This window comes from Cnephaeus nilssonii (assembly GCF_951640355.1).
Source record: "Cnephaeus nilssonii genome assembly, chromosome: 6".
Taxonomy (NCBI): Eukaryota; Metazoa; Chordata; class Mammalia; order Chiroptera; family Vespertilionidae; genus Cnephaeus; species Cnephaeus nilssonii.
In genome coordinates, this window is record NC_137077.1 from 58819931 (window position 1) to 58843866 (window position 23936).

At 44.6% G+C, this 23936-nt stretch overlaps 1 protein-coding gene across 2 annotated transcripts in view; it reads right to left on the reverse strand.

Annotated features, from left to right (window-relative positions):
• The window catches only part of PPM1H (protein phosphatase, Mg2+/Mn2+ dependent 1H), a 247544-nt gene that overhangs the window by 148984 nt on the left and 74624 nt on the right, over positions 1-23936 (reverse strand). For both annotated transcript variants that reach the window (XM_079775920.1, XM_079775921.1), the window contains exon 2: positions 9036-9201. In XM_079775920.1, coding sequence (XP_079632046.1) covers positions 9036-9201 — 166 coding nt within the window. The remainder of the gene's footprint in view (positions 1-9035; positions 9202-23936) is intronic.

The following is a 23936-nucleotide window of genomic DNA, read 5'->3' on the forward strand; positions in this document are numbered from 1 at the left end:
TATTCCATTGTGTAGATGTACCACAGTTTTTTGATCCAGTCATCTGCTGACGGGCACCTAGGCTGTTTCCAAATCTTAGCTATTGTAAATTGTGCTGCTATGAACATAGGGGTGCATATATCCTTTCTGATTGGTGCTTCTAGTTTCTTCGGATATATTCCCATGAGTGGGATTACTGGGTCAAACGGGAGTTCCATTTTCAGTGTTTTTTTTTTTCCATTTTCAGTTTTTTAAGGAAACTCCATACTGTTCTCCACAGTGGCTGCACCAGTCTGCATTCCCACCAGCAGTGCACGAGGGTTCCTTTTTCTCCGCATCCTCGCCAACACTTGTCGTTTGTTGATGATAGCCATTCTGACAGGTGTGAGATGGTACCGCATTGTTGTTTTGATTTGCATCTCTCGGATAATTAGTGACTTTGAGCATGTTTTCATGTGTCTCTTTGGCCTTCCTTCTGTCTTCTTTTGAAAAGATTCTATTTAGGTTCGTTGCCCATTTTTTTATTGGATCATTTATCTTCCTTTTATTAAGTTGCATAAGCTGCCTGTAGATGTTGGAGATTAAACCTTTATCAGTGATAACATTTGCAAATATGTTTTCCCATAGAGTGGGCTTTCTTGTTGTTTTGTTGATCATTTCTTTTGCTGTAAAAAAGCTTTTTATTTTGATGTAGTCCCATTTGTTAATTTTCTCTTTAGCTTCCATTGCCCTAGGGGCAGTGTTAGTGAAGAAGTTCTTTCGGCATATGTCTGAGATTTTGTTGCCTGTGGATTCCTCTAGTATTTTTATGGTTTCCCGTCTTATGTTTAAGTCCTGTATCCATTTTGAGTTTATTTTTGTGTATGGTGTAAGTTGGTGATCTAGTTTCATTTTTTTGCATGTATCTGTCTAATTTTCCCAACACCATTTACTGAAGAGACTGTCTTGTGCACACCAGTTGAAAATCATTGTTCTTGACTGATAAATTAGCTCAGGAATGTAAGCAAACTAATACTTTATACCTCAACGACTTCTCCCTAAATTAATTTACAATAAATATAAATGTGAAATAATAATGAAATGCAGCTGCAAACTCCACTATTCTGAGCAGTTTTCCTATTTTTAACTAATTTAATTCTAACAACCCTAAAATAGAAACTATTATTCCCAATTCACAGATGAGGAAATGCAGCCACGGTGAGATCAAGTAACTTACACAGGTAACTCATCTCATGAGTGGCACAGCTGGGATTCAAACTCAAGACACTCATTCAATCAGATGGCTTTTTCTTTTTGCCATGATTTTATGCAAAGATCGATAATTTAGCAAGACAAAATTACCTATAAGGACAGGATGATGATCAACAATTTCTTTTCAATTCTCTTATTCACCCGAGTCAGTAAGAGCTGTTGTCCAGTTGCTGAGTTGACAGGGTACAGTACTAAATAACTCCTAAATTAAAGGAGAAATCATAGCCCTGGCTGGTATTGCTCAGTGCTTACAGCATTGGCCCATGGAATAAAGGGCACATTCCTGGGTTGCAGGTTCAATCCCTGGATCAGGTCAGATGCGTGCGGGAGGCAATCAATCGATGTATCTCTCTCACATCAATATTTTTCTTTTCCTCTCTCTTTCTGTCTCTCTCCCTCCCTCCCTTCCACTCTCTCTAAAAATCAATGGAAAAAAATATTCTTGACTGAAATTAACTAAAAAAGGGAGAGAAATTGCAATGGAAATGAGAAAATATTTAGTGTCATATGATACTGAACATTAGGAGTTACTCTTCCTTTACTTCAGATTTTTCCAAAGACATTTTTCCGGCACATTTTCCAATTGCTAATGAATAAAGAGGCAGCATGTTACAAGTTCAGACTCTGAGGTTGGAGTACCTGGGTTGGAATTAGGCTCCACACTTTCCAGGTCTGTGCCTCAGTTGCCTCATCAGAAAAATAAAGAAAATATTGCCTCTGGCAATATTCTTCTAACCTAAAGCTCTAGGGCAGTGGTCGTCAAACTGCGGCTCGTGAGCCACATGCGGCTCTTTGGCCCCTTGAGTGTGGCTCTTCCACAAAATACTACAGCCTGGACGAGTCTATTTTGAAGAAGTGGCATTAGAAGAAGTTTAAGTTTAAAAAATTTGGCTCTCAAAAGAAATTTCAATCATTGTACTGTTGATATTTGGCTCTGTTGACTAATGAGCTTGCCGACCACTGCTCTAGGGAAATCCGGTCACAAGTGAAGCAGGGAGAAAGTTCTATTTCCTTTGCCTTCACACTTGCTACAGTGGGGAAATCTACTGTGGAACCAAGTCTTAGCTGTGTTCTCAGCTACTGCATACATCTTGGTCAAACCTAATCTTCTGAGTAAACCAACACCCACCGAGGAGAGAACTGTCAAGTCACTCTCACTGCCACCGACCTGGCAATTCCTGGTTGTAAAGTCATCCTTCTTAACCACGGGCAAGAGTCTCAGTCTCTGGAATTCAGAGTTCTCAGAGAAACCACTGGACTCTGGCTTCAAAGAATCTAAGTCAATAAATAGAAAGGTTATGTTCTTTTCACATGCCCAGAACAAAGACCCTGATTAAGAGGGAAATTTAGAGTAATAAACACAATGAGAGAAATAAAAGGCCGCTCCTATTGTTTCTGTAGAGCTGACATCATTGCAGGAAGCAGACTGCCCAACGCGGGCCAAGTATCCCAGGAGTCCTGCCGCTGTGGAGCCACAGCAACCCGCACTTCGCGTCCTGGGGGTGAACGTCCTTGCAGAAAACAGAGGAAAAGAATAGCAAATCTTCCCTCTAGAGAGTGGAAATAGACCCTCCTCGTTTCCCTGGCACTTCTCCCCATCCCAACCGGATCCTATCTGCCTAGAATTCCCACAGTGCAGTCCTAGCCTCTGCTGAGAAAGATAATCAGCTTTCCTCTCCCCTGCCGACGAACTTGGCCACGACGGGACACCGCCATCTCCTGTTATTGTAATTAGACACTGAACTAATAGATACTGAAACCACATACTTTGATGTGTTTTGACTAAATTACACAACATGAGGGTGCTCCTAAGGAAACAGACTTGGAATGCATGTGTCCACCGCCTAGTCTTAAGCCCCAAACAATCTGTTCCAAACAGGGAGTCGGATGTGGGGGAAAGTGTTCTGGTGTTGCCACAATGCCCTATTCTCCCACCCACACTCCTACCTTAAGGGCAAGAACTTTCCTTTCTCCATGACAGTGGATATTCCACTGTATATATAACTTACAAAGTAACTCCCCCAGATAAGTGTAGTATCCATCTGTCACCATACATAATCTATATGTATAAAAGCCTAAGCAACCGGCCAACCAGACACGCACTGACCACCAGGGGGCAGACGCTCAACGTAGGAGCGGACACCACTGGCATGGAAACATGGAACAGACTGATGAATCTCAGAGGGAAGGGGGGAGAGTACAGTAGGGCAGGAAGAGATTAACCAAAGATCTTATAAACTTACTAGAGGCCTGGTGCACGGATTTGTGCAGCAGTGGGGTCCCTAGGCCTGGCCTGTGGGAATTGGGCTGAAACTGGCAGTCTGACATCCCCCGCGGGGTCCCAGATTGCGAGAGGGCGCAGGCCAGGCCGAGGGACCCCACAGGTACACAAATCCATGCACTGGGCCTCTAGTTATTTCAATATTACTGACTATATTTCCTCTGCAGTAATTTACATTCCATTACCATTTGTAACTACAACTTTGTACTTCTTAATCTCTTCACCCAGCCCCCCAAACCCATTCCCATTTGACAACCACCAGTTGGTTCTCTGTATGCATAAGTTTGTTTGATTATTTATTTTGGTTTTTAGATTCCACATATAAGTGAAATCATATGGTCTTAGTCTTTGTCTGACTTATTTCCCTTAGAATATTACCCTCTAGGTCCATCTGTGTTGTTGCAAATGGTACGAGTTCATTATTTTTTATGGCCAAGTAATATTCCATTGTATACATGTACCACCACTTTTTTAAATCAAATCATCTACAGATAGACACTTAGGTTGCTACCATACCTTGGTTAATGCATATGAAATGTCCTTCTCTGTCTCTTGGTATAGCCTTAGTTTTAAAGTCTACTTTGTCTGAAATAAGTATTGCTACCTGCACTTTTTAAAAATCCATTCACATTTAAAGTAATTATTGATAGCTATGTAGTCATTGCCATTTAATTATTCACACTGTTGATCTTTCTGTTTTCCCTTCTTCTTCTTCTTAAAGATGTCCCTTAACATTTCTTGTAATACTAGTTTGGTGGTGGTGAACTCCTCTAGCTTTTTCCTGTTTCGGAAGGACAGGAACTCCTTAACACTAGGTTTATAAGATGCCCTCAAGAGTGAACTCATCTGGTGTCCTCTTCTTTATCTCATCCCTAGAATGAGGTACTTGAGAACTGAAAAGCAAAGTTCTTAGAAAAGCTATGCTTGCACTTGAGGCTGGCAATCATCATGATAAATGAAGACTCCTTAAAACCTCTCAAATCAAAGGAAAGAAAACCGAGGAGTGGTGATTAGTTCCCACAAATCTTGGGAGGCGGGCAGGAGGCTGTTAGTGTTACTCATCAAGTGAACAGGATCTTTCCTAAGGGACAATCTTATGAAGGTGTCTTTTGGGAATACTAGCATTTTATTTATTTATTTTTTATTTAAATATGTATTTTTTATTGATTTCAGAGTGGAAGGGAGAGAGATAGAGAGATAGAAACATCAATGATAAGAGAGAATCACTAATTGGCTGCCTCTTGCACACCCCCTACTGGGGGGGATTGAGCTCACAACCCAGGCATGTGCCCTTGGCCTGAATCGAACCTGGGACCCTTCAGTCCACAGGCCGACGCTCTATCCACTGAGCCAAACCGGCTAGGGTGGGAATACCAGCATTTTAGATTCTCTTCCTTCTTAGCTACCCACCCTATGGCCCCAAACAAAGAATCAGAGGCATGGAGATGTTAAGAGGCTTGCAACATTATCCAATGCACTGGTATCTATTTCCAACCTGCCTGCTGTGGGCTTACGGTTCTTCACACAGAAACCACCCACCGTGACCCAGGCACAAGGGAGAGTTCCCCTGGCCTGTCACTGAAAACATCCTTCTCTCCTTCATATCCACTGCAGATGTTTCAAAACTTCTTCATTTCACTGATTATATCTCTACCCTCGAAATTTAAAAAGAAACTGGATCCATTACTGAGTATTTTGTGAAGGAGAATACAATAACTCAACCATGTCTCCTTGCATTTCTTCAGGCGAAAACACTAGAGTGCAGAACACTTTTAAGCGCTTTTACTTGTATCCCTTTTACGTTTTATGAAATCTTCCAAACATTGCTCCTTTAGTTCTTGACCTTTTTCTTATATGTAGATGGAACCTGAAATGACTTTGTTTTCTTTCTTATAAGTCAGGAGCTGCTGCTGAGAGCTCAGCCAGATACAGGGAAACAGCACTCCTCCCGTAAGGGCCTCACAGAAGCCAGGAGAGGCAGAATGTAATGTATGTTATTGTATCCACCAAGTTTTTTTTTTTTTTTTTTTTGTGTGTGTGTGTTTTAAGTTTTGTTTTCACACAGGAAGATTAATTTGACTTCTTTGGCTAAAAGATTTCTCTATGAATTGGCATAAGAGATGGCTTACAGTTGCCTTAAAATCTTTACACCAATTAATAATTATCTGCAGTAAGAAAAATATCATCTCATTGCTATCCAGTTACTTCTATGGCCACTCAATATAAGAAATGTCATTGAACAGAAAGTCACACTTCTAGAGAATCCCTCCATCACTGATGTTCCTAGCGTATAAAAAACTCCTATGGTAATTCCTTTTTTCAGTGTGAATTTAACGTTACTTTACAGAAAAGTTTGTTTCCTTCAATAGCCACTAAGAAGGTGGTCTTATAGATGAAAGAACTCTGTGTAAATGTTTACTTTTACTTTACTAAGTTTATTGGGGATGAGGAGATCAAGAAAGCAGGGAGACATGAATCACACCGTGTAGAAGAAGCCCATGCATCTTCCTTTTGCAGCCTTCATGCCTGTCAACCCTGTTTGCAAATGAGGTAATGGTGCCGTTATTTATCCCGTGGTCCCATTTTTTACTGAGAGAATTTGCCCCCTTTTCAACCTTATTGTTCTGATGTCTCTGTGGCCGAGGGCATAGTTACTTCCCTTCCACTCCCGCTCTCTTGTTGGAACTTCTTTGAATTTGCAACTCCTGAAATCTAAACCTCCCTACTCTTGCTCCTGAGTTCCAGAGCAGTATTTCTAACGTCTTACAAAAACACTTCCAACCTAGGAAGTTAGAATATTCCAAACTCAAGTCATTTCTGCCCACCCCTCACCTTTAAACCTGTACCTGCTCCAGGGTCCACATTCAAGGACCAACATCCAGGAGCTGGAACCTGGCATCTCCAACTCTTCCCTGCCTGTGCAGTAGGTCATCAGGGCACCTCAACTGTCTCTCTCACATCATCTCTTCTGAGCCTTCCCTTGCTCTGATCACTGCCTTATTCCAAGCTGCCATCATTTCTCAGCCAGGTTTCTGTTTGAGGCAGACTCCTGGGTGTCCCAGCCTCTAGCCGGCTCCCCTAACCTTCTGCAGCGAGCTTCCCACCGCCATCACTGTCTTGTCCACTATGGCCTTGTCTAAAGTCATTTGTTAAAACTCCCGCTCATTGGGGCATTAAGTGGCTCTTGTATGTGAAATCTGCTTGCTGTTTCTGCGTCATCACGCTCCAAGCGACTACCCATGCTCCAGCACACTAGAGACATGCCCCACGTGCTGACACCAGCCTGTCTTTGCACATGCGTGTTCCCTGTCAGAAACTCCTCTCTCTTTTACCGACTTGGTTAATTCCTAATTCACTTTTCTCAAATGTCACTTTCTCTAGGAAGCCTTCCGTAACCCAACCTATCCCCTCTCTTCCGTGGTTTCCCAAACCACCATTGCCCAACCTGGCTTAGGCTTCCATACCATTTCAACTCTTCATCTTTCTCCTAAAACTTACTCCTCTGTAGTCCTGCTGCTTATTGCCTCTTTCTGCCTCCTCCGCTCAGCTGTAGGAACTGTACTGAGTTTATTGCCTATCCCAAGCCTAGCGTGCAGACTCAGTGCTCAATACATGTTTGTTGAATGAGGAAATAGATTCAGCCCTGGCCGGTATTGCTAAGTGGTTAGAACTTTGGTCTTCATACTGCTCCTGAGTTCCAGAACAGTATTTCTAACCTGGAGGGGTGCGCGTGTGGGAGGTGATGTGTCTCTCACCTAGATGTTTATCTCTCTCTCCTTCCCTTCCTTCCACTTTCTCTGAAAAACAACGGGGGGGGGGGGGGGGGACAGGGGGATATATCCTCAGGTGAGGATTAACAACAAACAAACAAAAAGGAGATGGATTCATGGGGGAGGAGGAGGGGTAGACTCACGTTACTTGTCTCCTATGGATGTTTTCTTGCTTGGGGCCCTATGTCATTACCCTTTCCTAAGCATCGCCATATCTGAGTTAAGGGATGTCCTTAGATGAGAAAAATCACTGGCCTCATTAAGCAGTGTATCCAGTGTCCTTTGCTAATAAATTGTTCATTCAGAGTGGAAGCCAAAGTCCTGATAACGGGCCGCTCAGGTCCTGCCAGGGCACCTCACTCCACTCTCATGACCTTTCTGACAACTCTCTCTGCTCCAGCCACACGAGTCTCTTGCTGGTGCTTTAAAAGGCCAGGCCATCCCTCTCTCAGGGTCTTCGCAATGATCTGGAACGCAACTGATAGTCTCCACGGGCCACTCTGTTTCCTAACTCTGAGCTGAAGTAATACTATCAAAATAAGTCAGTACTTTTATTCCTTAAACGTAAATGCATCGAGACACTTTCTTAGTCTACGAAGAGAATCCTAGATCCTTTGCAATCCTGTATACATTTTGATACAAAAATTCTATACAAGATTGTCAAAATAAGTAGTCACATTTGGGTCATCCATTCGATGTCTCTCCTCTGCAGTACTATAGGACCTGCTGATGGACACAGTGCCCATTGTTCCCTATCTTTTCCTGAATTTTCTTCTAAATTTTCGGAGGATGACTGCTTTCTCCTTCTGAAACTGGAGGGAGGAGAAATGCTCTGTGGTTTGTCTGCAGGGCCGCCCCATGGGATGCAAGGGCTCTGGGCCAAGTAAAACAAATGCTAATTTGTGTAGGAAGTGGTTATAGGGTTAAGCCTCGGACTGACCTGCTGGCCAAGTCGCAAACAAGTCCCAGCTTGGAGGGCGCAGCCCTCTAAGCATAATTAAGCTTGATCTTGTGACTGCTCCCTAGATCTTTCCTGGGTAGCTAATAGGCTGTGGGAGGTGCAGCAAGTGCTGCCAAAACAAGTGAAACTTATAAGAACATTGTAAATTACCTTGTTTACCCCTGACTATAAAATAAAGCATCAGCTTGCAGTCTGGATCTGTTCTGTGGCCTCAGCCAGGCACAGAAGATCCACCTAGACCCAGCTTATTCTCTTTGTCTGTCTTTTCTTCATCTTTCACCAGCCCTCCCTCAGGCTCGCCCAACCCTTGGCTGCGCTGGCGTGACCCAAATTTGCAATAGGGTCGGGCACAGGCTCCAGCTGGACAACTCCAAGGGACAGGAAAGGGGAGAAAGAGGCATGATCATAGCAGGGCTGCGAGTCAATGGCAACAGTTATTTCCACCCCTTGTGAGCAGCTGCCAAACTAGCTTCTTCACAAAAACCTTGTAGTGGCTACCTTAAAACCATCAAATGTTCTACATACTAATTCTTGCAATAAAATCTATGTATGATTTGGGTGTTTTATTTACTTTAAAGGTTAAAAACCTACACACCACTTCTTCATAGAAATGTCGCCTTCAGCTCTGACTGGTAGCCTGAGCAGAGACTCCCCACTTCACTAACCCTGGGGACCGCCTTTCTCCTGTCCGTGACAGACTGCATTCAGCTGGAACCGGCGTGTGTGTGTGTGTGTGTGTGTGTGTGTGTGTGTGTTCCCCTCCCCGAGACCTGGGGGCAGAGCGGGGCCTTACCGCGTTCTCCTTCAGTTGCAGCCCCTCCCCATTGGGAAGGGAGGACCGCCTCTTGGTGGAGTTCCTGTTGGGGGTGGAGGCAATGGGCCCCGCTTTCTTCTTCACGGTGAGTACCTCGCAGCTGGCCTGGTCTTCGTTGTGCGTGCTCTTCCCGGCATTGATAACCCTGAGAAGAAGCCAGAAGAGCTGGTCAGACAGAGTGATTTTGGGAAAAGCTGAGGGTTTAGTCTCCAGAGTCAGCCAGGGCATCTCCACACCTGGCCCCAAACTCACGCCCCGCTTAATGCAAAGGACCTCTGTAAACTGAGTAAACTGATTTTTAAAAAACAAATTATAGTCTGGCTGGTGTGGCTCAGTGGTTGAGCGTTGACCTATAAACCAGGAGGTCACAGTTCGATTCCCGGTCAGGGCACATGCCCAGGTTGCGGGCTCAGTCCCCAGTGTGGGGAGTGCAGGAGGCAGCCGATCAACGTTTCTCTCTCATCATTGATATTTCTCTCTCCCTCTCCCTTCCTCTCTGAAATCAATAAAAATATATATTCAAAAAATAAAACAAAAATAAAAACGGATTCTATTAGCACACACGAACACATTAACAAAGCACTGTCCTGAGCGCAGCTCACCTTCTTAGGTGTCTGACAGATGTGATCAACCCCCCACTGATCCATTAGAGTCAAAGCAGACAAGATAATCACTCTTTTGGCAAAAACAAGACAGATAGATCTGGGAAGATGGCTCAGGGAATTCTGTTGCATTTCTCCAAGTGAGAAAAAAACACCACCACCATCAATCTTATCAAAGACCAAGGCAGTCATTGACAGCACGCTGTAAAATCCAGGGAAACAGAGAACCACAGTTCACTATCGCCCTCCTCACGTTCCCTCCACACACAGAGAAGTGAGTGGATCAAAGGTTTACTCTTTAAATGATTGTTACCCCTCCACCTTTCCTCCTGGAGACTCCTCATCACCGTGCATCACCGCGCCAGGCTTCAGGATGCTGATGTGTACACGTGGCCACATCATGCTATCATGGCATGTTGACACTCTTTGGCCTAATTACTAATGTGCTAAGCATAGGAATGCTTTCCAAAAGCATGCTTCATTACCCACATGCCTTCTGTGTCAGGTGACTGCGGACGGAGCACTGCGTTTCAGTGCCATTTTCTTATTGAGTAACTAAGCAGCTGCTACCCTGGATTTCCCCAAAGAGCTCTCCTTGATGTGCCAGTGGCTGTTTTCTTTCCGAAACTTCCACAGTGTCACAGTGTGACAGAGTGTGGAGGATATAGAACTCAGTGGCAAGGGAAGAGAAGATGCTCTTTTTGAAGGTAAGATCATGGAAATCCCCTCTGTAAGTGTGGTGTGTACACTGCTCTATTAATCTGGTTGTACTCCTTCCCAACAACTACAAGACAACTGTTTTCAAACAACTTTCTAACTTTTAAATTCTGCAATAATTACAGATGCAGAGAAAATTGCAAAAACAGCGCTATATAGATGTACCCTTCACCCAACTTCCTCCAGGGGTAACATTTTACATAGCTACAGTACGGTATCAAAACAAGCCATTGACTCACACAAAACTCAACCAGACTGCAGAACTCATTCAAATTTCACATTTATACAAAATGGTCTTGAGTTTTGAAAACTGTATACATCTCCATAAGCCAACACACACACACACACACACACACACACACACACACACACACACACACACACACTCCTCAACCAAACGGGAAACGGAGAGCAAATTGAGATGTGAGTGCCGCAAGACCTAAGGGAGCAGGGTTCAAGCACTCTTCTGCCGAACCTTGGGGTTCGATGGAGGTGTCTTATACATTTTAACATTTACTTTAAATTTCTTTTTTTACATGTATAAGCATTTTGGGGGAAAGGCAATAATTCAAAAGTTCATCCCCATCTGTTACTCGTGAACAGATATATGTGCCTGTTTATATACTGTTGGCAGCCTTGGCATATTCTATCTTTCTTCTTTCATTGACCAGTATCACTTGACTGAAAGGAGAGCTGTTTTGCAATTATAGTCTCCCCTGCTTCCTCAATATTCATGAATTTTGCGACCTTGGATTCAACCAACCCTGGATCGAAAACAGTATTTTCAATATGTGGTTGGGAATCTGTGGATGCGCACGGTCAACTGTGTGCCTTGTTCTTCCCCGTTTTGTATGATAAGGGACTGGAGCACCCATCGATTTTGTATCTGCTGGGGTCCTGGAACTAATCCCCCCACCCCAGATACTGAGGTACAACTGTACTTACCTATATGTTCGAGGGAAATGACCATATCAGTCATCAATTATCTCCCCTATTTCAAATGTCTATATTCATCAAAACTGCTTCATCATTCCTATTAGGTTTATTATAAATTTCAACCTAACCATATTTTTTTTTAAACAAAAGCCTACTTTTACTCAGTTTACATTTTCATGTAATATTTTTAAAAAGTAGATTATTGCTTACAGAGTTTGAAAATCTTTGTCCGGGGGGGCGTGTGTAAGAAGTGGGGATCCTTGCCCATCTCTGTGAGCCCAGATCCTCTTGAGGATGAAAGGATGGGGGAAGGGGAGTCCAAGGTATAGTTTCTAGCCCACCTTCACTGTCTCTAAGGGGGAGGCACTTGCATACGGTTGAAGAATACAATGTGGTTCTCGAAGACACAGTGAAGCTACCTTCATGATGACTATTAATATTAATTACCACACTTATTACCTGAGTCAAATAACTCAGCCCAGGGCCCAGAGCCAGGAATTGGTGCAGCTGGGATTCAGAATGAGCCCTACCTTGACCCCCAACCCAACCTCTTCCTGTTACACGTGGGACTCACATCCGCTGTGTCAGCCACGCTGACATGTGGGGAAGCGCAGGGTCAGCAGACAGGCAGGCCCGGGCCCAGCCCTGCGAGAAAGGGGATTTTCTCCACGCTTCTCTGGCCGCTGGAGGAGTCCGAAGCGGGGCCCAGAGGAAGGAGGAAGGATGGGTAGTCAGATCTGCTCATCTCTACAGGAGCCCAGGCTTCATCCAGGGGTTTGCAGCTGGGGCTCATAAGAGAACATGCATTTGACTGGAGCTTCCTTTGTGCCCATCCTTAGAGAACAGAATCAGGCAGAAGGAGGAGGTTCAAAAATACCACCTGCCACTTCCCAGTCACTGGTGGTGAATCCCACGCAACATGTGCAGTGGGCTGTTTACTGAATGGGATGTCACACCCCATGGCCTCCCACGTGAGTGCCTTCCCCAAGGACAGCTGAAGTGGAGGTGTGGCAGGGAAAACCAGTCCGTGACAACGGTCCCCTCATACTGTCCTCTGTACAAGAGCCTCGCTGCTATTTCTGGAACTTGGCATCACCCTGACCACTGGCCCCTAAACTTACGCGGTAGTCAGGTCTTTTTTTTCTTCCCATCAAGAAAAGCATCACTGATCTCCAATAGCTACATGCCAGGCTGACTCATCGGCCACTGCTGTTTTCCAACAGCCAACAAAGCTACTATAATTACACAAATCACGAAGCACTGTCCCTGAAAGTGCTTATCTCCTATTTCTTGGCGGATATTAACCTCCCAAGTTGACTGAACCTCAGCAAGAGACCCTAGAAACTTCATTTTATGCACGAGAAGCCCGGGGCCCTGCAAGGCCGAGACTTGTGCACGGTCACAGCTGAACACAGCACAGCTGGGAGCACACGTATGCGCTCCCAGCGCTTTCCGCTGCAGCTCTCAGTGGCATCATTTTCCTATTGTGTGTCTATTCTTATCAGCCCCTGGTTCAGAGGGCTGTAGTGCAACGAATGACTCATCAAAGCCGGGGAAACTAGGAAAGAACAGTCACGGGTGGCCTTCCTTGGCCATTTCGTGTTGAATACAGCCTGTGAATGACACTAATGAAATGTCACCAAGTCAGAAATGGCAACCCGCTGGGAAGGGAGCAGCCCCAACCCTGAAGCATAATCAGGTCTAACCTGATTATTCTTCAGATGATAAGGTCATATTAAATGAAAGCCACTGACTTTTTAAAAAACACAACTCCTGGTCTGGCTGGTGTGGCTCAGTGGTTGAGTATTGATCTATGAACCAGGAGGTCACGGTCTGATTCCCGGTCAGGGCACATGCCCAGGTTGGGGGCCTGAACCCCGGTGTGGGGCATGCAGGAGGCAGCTGATCAGTGACTCTCTCTCATCATTGATGTTTCTATCTCAATCTCTCTCTCTTCCTCCCTCTCTGAAATCAATGAAAATATATTTAAATAAATAAAAAATACAACTCTTATCCCATATTTTATATTATTTCAAATTCCTTACTCCATACAGACTTAGGAGAAAGTCCTGATTCTTCTCAATTTACTTTGCTTTAAAGAGCTTGACCTCTATCAACTTACCTATTTGATTTTGTTCAAAGGCAAATGCTTTATTTACTAAATGTAAATGAAACCTTTAGTTAAGTATAGATTGAGAAAAACTTTGCTTCCAAGCTAAGGAGTATCATGCTGTTAATAGCTTTGTCTGTAAATGGAAGCAGCTGTATCAGTAGCTAGCTCCCTTCTTGTCCTGTGCTCCAGCGTAAAGCCAGCATTGTCTTGTGTCTTGAGATAAACCAGAACGACTATTAAATGTGCATTCTTTTTTTTTTAAGACTTTTTATTGATTTTTAGAGAGAGGAATGGAGAGGGGAAAGTAGGAAGGGAGGGAGGGAGGGAGAGAGGAGGGAGGGAGAGGAGAGAGGAGAGAGGAGAGAGAGGAGAGAGGGAGAGAGAGAGAGAGAGAGAGAGAGAGAGAGAGAGAGAGAGAGAGAGAGAGAGAAACATCCATGTGAGAGCAAAATACCCAAAACAACAATGGGCTGCGTTCTGCATGCCACCCACCAGGGTACCAAGCCTGCAACCCAGGCATGTGCCTTGACCGGGAATCAAAATGGCAACCTTTCAGTGCATGGGACAATGTCCAACCAACTGAGCCACACTGGCCAGGGCTAGATATGCATGTTTTATCTGAACAATACCTACCCAAGATGCTTAATTTTAAGACATGAAAACAAAATGCTGGTAGACCACAAATCATGCCTGTGTTCTTTACTCCTATGCTTTGTTACTTTCAGTTTAATGTCAAGGAAGCCATTTTCCTGCTTTGTAGGAAATTGGAAAATGAGGTCATCAAAGATAGATATGGAGTCATGGTAGTGTCTTACATTTGCTGAGAACTAACTATGTGCCAGGAACTGCTATTAGCATTTTACATTTAGAAATTAACTCATTTCATTCTTTTGTCAACTCTGTGAGTTAGTCACCACTATTCTTCCCTTTTAATGATAAGTCGCAGCTAGTGGAAGGCAGAGTGTTTGGTCTAATAACTTCAGGAAACCTCAGTTCCTTAGCAGTACTTCATGGATTACATTCTGGGAATTACTAAAATAGGTGTATGCGTGTGTGTACACGTGTGCTCACACGTGTGTGTGTGTTAAGGAGGGGGATTTTAGTCATGTAAAATTAATAGCAGGGTAATTTTGTACTTAGGATTAAAATTCAGGTGGGAGATATATTAGAGGGTGAAGAGGAAGAATACAGAAAGTTAACATCCAGTCAGGTCTTTCAACTCTTAGAAGATCATGAAACATTTGTCCTGGAAGAGAGACACAAGTTAAACTCACTTATGGACTGCGTTAACCTTCCAACCTATATTGAATTGAACCCAAGCACCTAGATTTTTTCCTCTTATAAAACCAGGTAAACACAGAATTTTAAGTACTTGGAAGTCAAAAATGCTCTGTATATCAGATACAGCTTGCAGCTACGACCTGGGTGCCAGGGATGAATGTGACCATGATCTTTGAATCAGAGCAATAGCAGAACCTATTTAGAAAGAGCAAGTGATTCATTCTACGCTACTGGCATACATTTGGGAAACCTGTTTCCTCCTTTCTACTTGTGAAATACTCTAGCCACAAATTTTTAAAATATCAAGTCCACCTGAATTTTAGCAGAAAAATCCTGCTTTAATTTTTATTTATTTACTTATCCTCACCAGAAGATATTTTTTCCTTTGATTTTTGATTTTTTTTCAACAGGCTCTGCCTTTAAAAAATTATTTTATTGATTTCAAAGAGGAAGGGGAATGGAGAAGACAGAAACATCAATGATGAGAACCACTGATCAGCTGCCTCCTGCATGCCTCCCCCCACCCTCCCACTGGGGATCGAGCCTACAACCTGGGCATGTGCCCTGATGGGGGAATCAAACCGTGACCTTCTGGTTCATAGGTCGATGCTCAACCACTGAGCCACACCCACTGGGTTCCTTTGATTTTTTAGAGAGAGTGGAAGGGAAGAAAGGAGGGAGACAGAGAAACATCAATGTGAGAGAGACACATCAATTGGTTGCCTCCTGAACGTGTCCTTACTGGCGCCAGAGATGGAACCTGCAACCCAGTACGTGTCCTTGACTGGGAATGGAACCAGCAACCCTTTGGTGGGAAGGCCAACACTAATCACTGAGCAACACCAGCCAGGGCAGAAAGTCCTGCCTTTAATTGCAATTACTAAGTTATCAAGTTATTTGCCTTTTCATCCGCTCAAAACATTGGCTACAAGGACACTCATCTGATAATGACACATAGAACAGGTCCCTATTACTAAAGAGAGAAAGTGAATACTCTCAAGCATTATCAGTAGTGAGCCCTGTCACAAAGGCCACTGGTCCAGAGAACTCACAGCGGAACGTTTTTTAAAAGGATTTACAAAAGACAGTCCCTCAACGAAGGCCAGTCACAGTTGACATGTTTCCAAGGATTCCCATATGTCATGTATATGCTAAACATCTGATGGGTGTCAAGTCCTTCATCACCAACACCCTCCCCACCATGAGGTACATGGCAGAGTGCAGAAGGCACAAACAAGGACAGCAGTCATTCAGACCTAGTCCAAACTTGGTTTCCGCCAATTATTAGCTCTAGCTGTGTGGCACTGCCCACGTTCCTTTCTCCCTCTAAAATGGGGATGGTAAGTCACTTCTATTCATAAGCATTGTAAGAAGAAACTGCTCTGGCATAAGAAGTATTTAACAGTGCCTGGCACATAGTAAGTACTTGATATAATTTATTAAATAATAATAAATCAAATACAAAGCTATCCACCTGTTCCGTTGGGCCCAGGGGACTTCACCCAACCATGCTAGTTTAAAGAGAATCTCCCCCTCCCCTTTCCATCAGCAGCCCTCTGCCTGCCTCAAGGACACACGGCTGCCTCCAGGCCCACAGAGCCTTCACGTGGCTTGGCATGACACTTCCCAGAACAGGGACCCTGAGCAGGCCATCCGCTCCTCTGAGTCCTTTTCTCAATGTTATTGCAACACTCAAGCCACACACGTGACAGTGATGTGCACACAGGCGAGCACTCACAGTTATGAACATGCCGCTGCTAGATTCCCACCCGGACCTGCCCACAGATTGGTCTCTGGCCCCAGGGCTCCTGGATTCCAGAGCTCAGGTCCCAGATCTACAGAAAAAGACCAACCTTGGTTTAATTTGGGTTGTGTTGTTGTTGTTGTTGTTATATTGTTTTGTTTTTTAAAGAGAATAAAAACCTGAACAGTTTAGGCTAAAAAGTTTACACTAAGTGTTAATACTTCTAAGCAGGCAGCGACTGCACTAGGTAAGAAAGAGGAAGTGTTTTATAAAGGCCATCGCGTGAGGTAAGAGAATGCTGATTGAGGAACAACTGAGAAGCCGACAGCAAAAGGCTGTAGGAAGAGGGGTGTAAATGAATCATTTATGGAAGACCAAATACAGCTATCAATTATTGAAACCCTCTTCTAGGTAACCTCTTGGGCAATGTTTCCTGTGATTCTCTTAGGTGGTTACTGACCCCCCAGATAAGCTGGAACATAAGGACAAATGAATTCCTAGGTCCAAGGGAGCAAATAACCACTCCTTCTTGGTTGTACTGGAAAACCAAGGCTCTGACTAGGAAACGAAGCCTCAGAAAAAGTAGCCAGCCTTCCATCAAGAATAACAGCTTCTCCCAGACAGCCTCAGCCACCCCTGGGTAGAGGGGAAACAGAGGCCCTCCCAGCCCATTCAGTGAACAGTCAGTTGGGTGTTACCAGGGAGGAGAAAGGACAGTATGGAATGGAATTTCCTAGTGTTTGGCTTTCGCATTTTGGAAGGTGACTACTAGTAAGTGCCGACACATGGAGGAGAGAGCATGGTTGAGAAGGCAAGATAAACGCAGGCCAGGAAAAGAACACATACCTGCAGGTCTTCTCCCATCATGGACCCTCCGGTTCCCAGGCACCAGTTATGGCGGGATGTGACCAATCAGGGAGTTACAAACTGGGGCCTTGGGATTCACATTCAGGCTGCTATTTTTAAATTTTTGCCCACAAAGTGTTTTTGTTCTTGTTGTTCTAGTATGTTTTATTGATTTCAGAGAGAGGAAGGGAGAGGGAGAGAGAGATAGAAACATCAATGATGAGAGAGAATCACAGATCAGCTGCCTCCTGCAAGCCTCCTACTGGGGATCAAGCCCCAAACCCGGACATGTGCCCTGACCTGGAATTGAACCGTGACTTCCTGGTTCATGAGTTGATGCTCAATCACTGAGCCACACCAACCAGTTTTTTTTTTTTAAGGTGAATTAGTTGTCAACATTTTAAAATATTTAAAAATTGGGATATTTACATTTAAAAATCTTAAAATTTCCCATTTATCTTGAAAACTAATGCATCTGGCTAAACACCTGTCAAACTCTTGTGTGACAACATTCAGCTGGATGTGAGGGGAGGCAGTCCCAAGAGATAGGACACGTCTTCACTAGCTCAACCCAGACCTCATGCTGTCCACCTCTGCACCAACCTGGCCCCAAAAGCATTTGACTCTGCAACCCTGAAATAGATCTCTGTGACTTCATAAATAAACCAAGACAACAATTAGATGGATAGTATATATTCGCTATATTGATTGAAATAATTATTTAAATATTTATTGTGTAACCAAATAGGGATAAACCAAGACTAGGACTTGCTTTCTGCTTTCAAGGAGCCCACAGTCACTGGTAATAGGGAGACCTTCTTACAAATAACCACAATTTGCTCTGGTTGATGCCATTCTCGAGGTTCATGTCACAGGGGATCTGAGAAAGCAGAGGGGAAGACAATTCTGCAAAGGTAGAGTCAGGGAAAGTGTCCCAGATGAGGTGGCATGGGAATCAGTCGCATGGAATGAGGGAGGAAATCGATAGAAAAGACAAGGAAAGACACTCCAAGCAGAGGAGCAGCCATAAAAAATAGGGCGATGTGGACTTTACAAAGAGGGGCTCGATGTGGCCTAAGTGTAGGCTTGGTCAGGGACTTACATCAGAACCAGAAATCCTGTGGGAACTTTATCCTGTTGAGCTCATGTCCAACGGGAAGAATCTAAGAATGCTTAAACACAGGACTGGAAGGATCAAAATTACTTAGGAAAATAAGAGCAGTGGCCCAACGGAGGATGGAGTATAGAGGATCAATGACAAAAGCAAAAAGATCAGTTCGGGTCTCTAATAATAGTCCTGGTGACCAAGAGGCTGTAGACCAATCAATGGCTCTGTGTGGAGGGGCAGAGAGGGTTTGAGAGGAGGCGAATGAATGGATGTGGATGGTGGAGGAGAGAGGAGCAAAGAGGATGACTCTCCGGTTTCTACTGGCAGAAGGAACCAAAAGAGGAACACCCATTATAAAGGGAGATGAGAAAATGAAACAAGTCTTGAAGGTGGTGCAGAGTTGTGTGGGATAAGGCAAAGGCAGCGGCCGACAACTTCAACTTAACCAGGTGGGCAAACTATGGCTCGTGGGCCAAATCCAAGCCACTGCTTGGCCCCCAAGCTAAGAATGGTTCTTTCATTTTTGAGTTGCTGGGTGAGGGGAGGAATCAGAAGAACATTTCGTGACATGTAAAAAGTGTATGAAATTCACATGTCAGTGTCCATCAAGTTTTATTGGGACTCAACCACATCCATTCATTCACAAACGGGCTTTGGTGGCTTTCCAGCTACGATGGCAGAGTTAGAAGTCTTGAGAGGTTGTCTCGTGCCCCCAAAGCCTGTACTATGTACTATCTATACCTTTACAGAAAATGTGTGCTGACCCCTGACCTTAACTATTAGTCTGTACTCTCTGAAACTGTCTTTGTAAGTCAAAGGCTGAAAATTTCATATGATTATACATGATGTGTAAGTGAAGCAAAGGAGGGAGATGTAGGCTTGGATTGAATTTAATGTGCATCTTGGTGTTATTAGTAACATCGGCTTTGGATAGCCATTGCTGCTAGCATTTGATGGCCTATCCAGCATCTATCCACCTCAGCATCTATCCACCTCACCAATATAATTAAATAACTGAAGATTAAAATGAGCAAAAGAAGATATGGTGTTGCCCTACAGATCTCTCCACACAGATATCTTTGTACTGGCTGCTTAGAAATGAACTTTTAACACAGTAAAGATAAAAATAAAAAAGCTGCCTTTGGGCATTTCCTTTCAGTTATTCTATGGGTCCTCTTGTAAAAACCATTCATATCACCAAAGTCCAACTTCCGTATTTAAATAAGGAAGTCTGTGCTGGGCCAGAGGCTGGAGAAATTCCCACGCGAGGCCACAGGGCTCCTCTGTTGGGGCCAAGTGAGATCAAATTAAGGCCTTCCCCCAAAAGGTTTTAAGTTTGGTAGTTTTACCTTAAATAAAGCAAAAAAATAACTTCTGCAGGTTTAGAATATTACTTGCATACACACACACACACACACACACACACACACACACATACATATATATAAAACTGTTAACTTCTGTTGGCAATTAAGGTGGGGGGGGGGGGAAACAATGTGCTTGAAGCTAGTACATTTCTAAAGATAAGGTTTCCTTCCTTTATTCACCAGATATATCCGTACCATTAGAAATGTGAGAGAAATGATTTTTTTTTAAAACAAAGTGAAAGCCAATTTCAAGCGTGTAATTTAAAAGTGTGAACTTTAAAATGCCTGGAACTAATAAAATAAAACCAAAAGATAAAAGTGCTCTAATCTCAAAAGATATAAAATAAATTCATTTTTAATCAGCAGATTTTTCAAAAACCCCATATAATCAGAGCTCTTCCCTTGCTCTTGTAATCAGTTGCACAACAGCCCATAAATAGAACTCAGGTATTGCAAGAAGGACTTGTGACATGTCACATGGTTTCAGCACTCCAACACGCTTTTCCTGAGGCAAACACAGCATTACCGCAAGGGTATGCTAAGAGCAAAAATTAATTTTCCCCTCATTACTTGTCTTTTTTGTTTTTAAACAACAACACAGACTTTCACTGAAAACAGTCTGCTTTGGAAAATCTTCACCCCCCTCAACACTAACTTGTAGAGAAAGTCTATTTCCAGATTAAAGCCTGAACAATATAAACAGTAGCCCTTTGATAAGCTGGTTGTTATTTGATCTAACATTATTTTACTTTTGTGCCCGACCCAGGTCAAATCTCAGTGAACACTTCAAGCCTCCCCAATGTACAGGGGAAAGAACATGCTAGTTCAAACTGAGGCCCCAGAAAAGCCAATCTGGGTTCCATTTTAGGCAAATTGATGTCTCCACCCTCAAAAAGCTAGAAAGTACAATGACACAAATGCTTGACAAGAATGTAAACTATTTCTAACTGGATGCCCAATATTATCTGTAACAGGCGTCCTCAAACTATGGCCCGTGGGCCACATGCGCCCGCCGAGGACATTTATCTGGCCTGCTGGGTGTTTTTTGCCGTTTTGTTTTTTTACTTCAAAATAAGATGTGCAGTGTGCATAGGAATTTGTTCATAGTTTTTTTTTTTTAAACTATAGTCCGGCCCTCCAACGGTCTGAGGGACATTGAACTGGCCCCCGTTTAAAAAGTTTGAGGACCCCTGAGCTATACTAATTAAAGGGTAATATGCTAATTAGACTGGGAGACCTTCCGGGAGACCTTCCAGACAAAGCCATGGTGGCGGGGCCGAGGCAGAGGTGGTTAGTGGCAATCAGGCCAGGTGGGGAGGGCAGTTGGGGGCAAGCAGGCCAGCAGAGGGGGGCGATCAGGCTGGCAGGGGGGCAGTTGGGGGTGATCAGGCCAGCAAGAGGGGCAGTTGGGGGCGAGAAAGCCGGCGGGGGCGGGGGGGGGGCAGTTAGGGGTGAGTAGGCCAGCAGGCAGAGTGGTTAGGGAAGATCAAGCAGGCAGGCAGGTGAGTGGTTAGGAGCCAGCGGTCCCGGATTGTGAGAGGGATGTCCGACTGCCGGTTTAGGCCGGATCCCACAGGTATCCGGCCTAAACTGGCAGCAGACATCCCCTAAGGGGTCCCAGATTGGAGAGGGTGCAGGCCAGGCTGAGGGACACCCTGCCCCATGCACGAATTGCGTGCACTGGGCCACTAGACTATATATATAAAAGCCTAAGCAACCGTCCAACCGTCCAAACACCCGATTGGTAGTTATGACGTGCAATGACCACCAGGGGCAGATGCTCAATGCAGGAGCTGCCGAGCTGTGGTGACTTGGCAGCTGTGGTTCTCAGGTGACACACTTGGAACCAGAGAGGAGGGAGCCTGATTCCAGGGTGCGTCCCCCGAGAACCACCCTCTTGCAATCCGGGACCCCTTGGGGGATGTCTGAGAGCCGGTTTGGGCCTAATCCCCATAAGCCAGGCCAAGGCCAAGGGACCCCACGTGCACTGGGCCTCTAGTCCTTAAATAAAAGGACAAAGTGGGCTCCCAATATATCTCAGTTAGTTAAAGATAGATTTGCTCCATGATGCTATTTGTTGATTTTGGTTATGCTCTATGCACTTTCAAGTCACACAGCAGGGAGTGGGCACTCAATAAATGCTGGCTGAATGAATGAACAAATGAACTCATGCCCTCCATTATGTCCCATGGAGGACACGAGGATAATGGCTGAGTTTTAAACCTGCCTATTTGTTTTTTTGAAACATAAAATATTTTTATTGGGGTGTCCCATCAATTGGCTTCAAGGAAAATAAGCCAGTGTTCCAAAGAAAAAAGTATATTTAATAGTAAGCACTAATGAACGTGGGAGCAGGACATGTTAAGTGAGCCCCAAACACAGGCAGCAGAGCAGCGGCTGCTGAAGTCAGAGACTAGCGCATCTCTAGGTGAATCTTCACCTGAGCACCACCTTCTGCCTTCTCATAAGCTCACTCAATAGCGCTCTGCTAACACGGACAACCCAGCAAAATGGGCGTGACAGGCCAGGGTGATGCTCTCTCAACCCGGGAACACTGCTGTGCAGAAGGGCAATTTCGAGGCCAAAGGGGGACCCAGAGGTAGCAGACAGGCGATTCTGACACCATCAGGTTAAGCTGCACAGCAAAGCAATGAATCCCTTCAGAAAGGGGGAATTCTCTTTACTGGAAACTTCCAAAAGAGGCTTTGTCACCTTCATGAGTACTCAGGGGCTCTCTGCATTGAACGAGAAGGTTCTAAGGATTCTTTTCCAGCTGTTGAGTCTATAACTGTCCCCACCCCACCTCCCGTTAATGCAAAAACTCAACTTCTTTCAGAGCTAAGATTAATTTACATGGAACGTGGCTTTAGGGTGGCGCCTGTCTTGCTAAGATAATCCTCTGACACCTGGTAAATCATATTTGACATACAGCAAATTGAAATGGAAATATGATGACCTGAAACTCCCTATCCCAACCAGCCCTTAATGTGGGGGCTGCAAGTGAGCCTCAAAGGCTGCTGTTCCCTGGGGCTCCCAATCTGGCTTGTTTTCTTCCTACCCCACTCGCTCTGGGAGCTCTCTATTCCCAAGGCTGCGTTTAAGACCTCAGCACTAAGCCCTTCCATAGTCAGATCTCCAGCACAGGTCTCTGGGGTGTCTGGCCTGCCTTTCTGATTGCCTTCAGAATGTCTGCATTTGCATATTGCACAAATTCAAGCCGCCCAAACACATACTCTTGTTCCCTGCCTCCTGCTCGCTAGCTCTGTCTCAAACACGGTCCTCCTTCCGGTGTTCGTGCCTTAGTGGACCAAGCATTCCAAGGAACATCCCTGTCCTCCTAGCCTCTTACTCTCACCCACATCCAGTCTCCCAGTCAGTAGGTTCCACTTCATAACTATGACGAAAATCCCCCATTTCCTGAGCCTTATTCAGGCCTTCATCACCTCCTCCAAGCATCACTGCATAAACCTCCTACCTAGCTGCCCACCCTCCCCAGAAGCCTGTACAGTGTGGCCAGACTGACCTTTCCCAACCACAAATATGGCCATGTCTCTCCCACACTCAAATTCCTTCCAACAGACTCCTGTGGTTCCAGGATAAAATGTAAACTCCTTAGCTTGCCACACAAGGGTCTTCGTGATCTGGCCCCTCTCCACATCCTCAGCCTCCCCCATCCACGCTCCTCATACCCTCTATTCCCAGCATAAAACACAGCCTGTGGTGTATGGAAAGCAGCGTCTCTATCCACCACAGTTCTCTCACATAGGCCTTTCCCTCTACGGGGAACGATCTAACTTCCTCTTGCCTGACAAGTGCCCCTGGTCTTTGAATGCTCAGTGTAAGTACCACATTGTCTTCAGGTGGCTTCAGTGTGGTTTTTAAACACTGCAGAGTAACCTTAGGTAGTTAGTGGTGACACTGAGGAAGGTGACCAGAGATGTGGACTGGTTTCCTAGCTCTACCACTTACTAGTTATATGACTTGGATATGTTAATTTCTAAAACCCAGTTCCTTTAGCTATAAAATCGGACGATATGTAGATTAAGAGAACAAGTGAATGTGAACTGTTTAGCGAAGACCTTGCAGAGACATACATGTTTTATCCGTTCAGACTTTCTTGTAGGCATTGTCTTTCCCTCCTCTCCTCCTCCATCCCACTCAAACAG